General features: G+C 57.9%; 1 protein-coding gene across 1 annotated transcript in view; it reads right to left on the reverse strand.

The window, feature by feature from the left end:
• Positions 1-155: 155 nt before the first annotated feature.
• Positions 156-3033, reverse strand: part of ADCY10 (adenylate cyclase 10) — an 80856-nt gene continuing 77978 nt past the window's right edge. The window contains exons 32-33 of the mRNA XM_006147039.3: positions 1271-1459; positions 156-391 (exon numbers count right to left, since the gene is read on the reverse strand). Of these exons, the coding sequence (XP_006147101.1) occupies positions 224-391; positions 1271-1459 (357 nt within the window). The 3' untranslated portion in view covers positions 156-223. The remainder of the gene's footprint in view (positions 392-1270; positions 1460-3033) is intronic.

The following is a 3033-nucleotide window of genomic DNA, read 5'->3' on the forward strand; positions in this document are numbered from 1 at the left end:
GGCTGAAGGAGACAGGCCAGGCTGAAACGTGGCCGGCAAAGGCTGGTGCCGCTGGGAGAGACAGAGCGAGACGCCGCCGACCCTCCTGGGCCCTCCGGGAAGACAGAAGCAGCACCCCCGGTTCTTTGGTACAGAAGGGAGGAAGGGGCGGGGGCTGGCCTCAGAGTGGATGCCGGAAAACTGCGCCGGGGGGTTCTCACCAAACCTTTATTGTCGTGAAACGTTAGCAGTAATTTTCCAGGATGGTAACCCTAATCAGGAATTTGTTTTTCTGAATGTCTTCGATTTTCACGTCGCCCGTGACGATGCTGTCCCACGACGGCAGAGCCAGGGCCGTGCGCAGCCACTTGTTCTCCTGCAGCGCGAGTTCGGTGCCCGAGTACCACAGCTCCTGGGGGTAGAGCGGGCTCCTCAGCCTCTGCGCCGTGTCCCTGGGCTCTTAGCACCGGGGCCCACAGACAGGGAAGGGCTCTGCTGCCCAGAGGAGGACACCGACACACGCCCTAAACACACACGTCGTTTGTACGCTGACCGAAGTCGGATGTGCCGAGAAGGCGCTGCACCTGGTACTGGGCGTGGGTTTTGCTTTCGCAAAGGGAGGGAAACAGGGAGTATGCTCCAGGGGGTTGGATCGGGGGTTCCCCAGAGCCTGAGGGGGAAAGGGAACACACAGGCCTGAACTACAGGCATGTCCCCTTTCTGGTAAGAGCCCCGAAGGACCGTAATTAATGACCATTATGGCCTGCATGTGGGTCCCCCATACCCATGTGCTGGAACTTAACCCCCACGAGGATGATATTCAGAGTTACTGGATTCATTTAGGTTTCTTGCCCAATTCCTGTGGAACATCTAATAGGTAGATACATTTAAATTAATAGAAAATTTAAAGAAATAAAGTACAAGTTTGTGTTGTAGCAAGAAGAGGTGTTGGGAGGTCACGCGGGCCCCCGTGTGGATGGAAGTGGGGCCCTTTCAGGAGAGCTTCAGGGAGCAAGTTCCCCACGCCCCTGCCCTGTGAGGACACAGCTGCGGCATTGTGGGGACTGGCCCTGACCGGACTCTGGCCTCTGGTGCTGTCGGGCCTCGCAGCCTCCACAGCTGTGAGCGCCACTTCCCTGTCACTTAGAAAGCGCTCGGTCTGAGGGCCTGTGTCGGAGCGGCCCGAACAGGCTGAGGCAATGCCCGTCCACGCCTGGCGAGGCTGACCAGGCGGTGGGCTCCAGGGCCCCCCGGGCTGAGCGCCACACTCGGCCTGCTAGCTGGGGCACACCTTGGTCATGTTCAGCCAGGACTTTTCGAGGACGTTTCCCTGCAGCTCAGACAGCTTCAAGGCTGTGCTCAGGAAGAGGTTGCAGTTCTCCACTTCCCCCATGAGGACGCAGACGTAGGCCATCAGGTGGTACAGCCTCGGGTAGAAGACAGGGCACGTCATGTTCTGAGCCACCAGCCTCTCCAAGGTCTAAACAGGGCAACAGGATGCATGTCAGGGGCAGAAAGGGGGCCTGGGCTGCAGAGCCGCCGTCTCCACGGGTACTTGAGCACGTCACAAGGACACAAGCAATCGAGTGAGTTCGCGGTCCACCTGGGGCAGGAGCACGGGCTAGCGGGCCTGTCGGCGCTCTCGGCAACGCCTTTTCAAAAACACATTGCCGGGGCCAGCGGGGGGCGTAATGGTTAAGGTGCGGGATTCCCACGTGGCTGACCACAGTTTGAGTTCCAGACCTGGTGGCTTGAAAATTACACCGTGTGTGTGTGTGTGTGTGTGTGTGTGTGTGTGTGTGTGTGCGTGTGCCCAAAAATCCAAAGAAAAGAATGAAGAAGAGATTGCAGCATGGCCATTTCACCTGGGGAGTGATTTCTCACTTTCCCTCTTGCTGTCTGTCCATCTCTCTCCAGGGTGTGCACATGTCCTATGGCAAAAACCTTACACACACACACACACACACACACACACAAACTGTCTTCTGGTTATCAAAGCAAAACAAGTTCATTGTTGGAAAATTAGGAAGATCGTCCAGGTCTGCACATAAAGAACTCAGAAGTCTCCACTTGGCCCCAGCAATAAGCAAAGAGCAGCGCAGGCTGGAAAAGCAGCTGCTCCTCCTGAGTCCCTAAGAGGGTATGGACACAGGGCGAGCTGCTGCCCAGAGCTAGGGCGACGGTGAGTCCAGGGAGTCACGGAGCCCAGGGCAGCAACGCCTGCACCGCGACTGGTGGCTTGCCGGGGCTGCAGGGTGGACACGTCCGTCGGCTGAAACCGCCGGGGAAGGAGGTTCTCTGAAGAGCGCGGAGTAGGAAGACCAAGCGCCGCACCCTGCCTGGTGCTAACCGCAGCGTGGCAGGGCGGCATCTGCCAGACTGTAACTGCTCTGGCTCTGGAGTCTGTTGAAGTTCGCAGCTGCCCAAGGAAGGTGCTGATGCTGAACCTAAGTTCATTTCAGCTCCAGCCCGGCTCCCATCCCCACCTCCGCCCCACGGCGGACGGACACCGGTTCTCGGAGCCACCTGCACACAACTTGCAGGGACCCAGGCACACAGGACCCTGGACCTAAATAAAAGGGACCCGTGTTCTGATCAGAAATCGCTGTTTCTGGGACCAGCAGTTGGCGTAACGGCTGTGTCGCTGGACTCCCATGTGGTTGACCTTGGTTCGAGTCCCGAACCTGGTGGCTTAAACTCACACCAGGCGCATGTACGTGTGTGCCCAAGATCCCGAGAGGAGAATGGAGGAGAAGGGATTGTGGCATGGCCATCTCCCCGGGGGGTGATTTCTTGCTTTCTGTCTCTGTCTTTCTGGTGAGCACACGCACCTTATAGGGAAAAAGAAAGAAAGAAATCGCTGTTTCTGATCACACAGCAGGTACCCCATGCTGCGCGGCCTCTCCTCATGGAGACAAGTCCCTCTCCCTCCAGCTAAAGTGGCTTCCGGGGGACCGAAGGGACCAGCGTCTCTGACTCGTTTTCCTCTTCCCCCCGTGACGAGCAGACGTTAAAGATGAGAGACATTTGGGCCGGCAGGTGGGTAGTGGCTGG

The sequence above is a fragment of the Tupaia chinensis genome, unplaced genomic scaffold (genome assembly GCF_000334495.1).
Source record: "Tupaia chinensis unplaced genomic scaffold, TupChi_1.0 Scaffold000198_1, whole genome shotgun sequence".
In the NCBI taxonomy this organism is placed as follows: domain Eukaryota; kingdom Metazoa; phylum Chordata; class Mammalia; order Scandentia; family Tupaiidae; genus Tupaia; species Tupaia belangeri.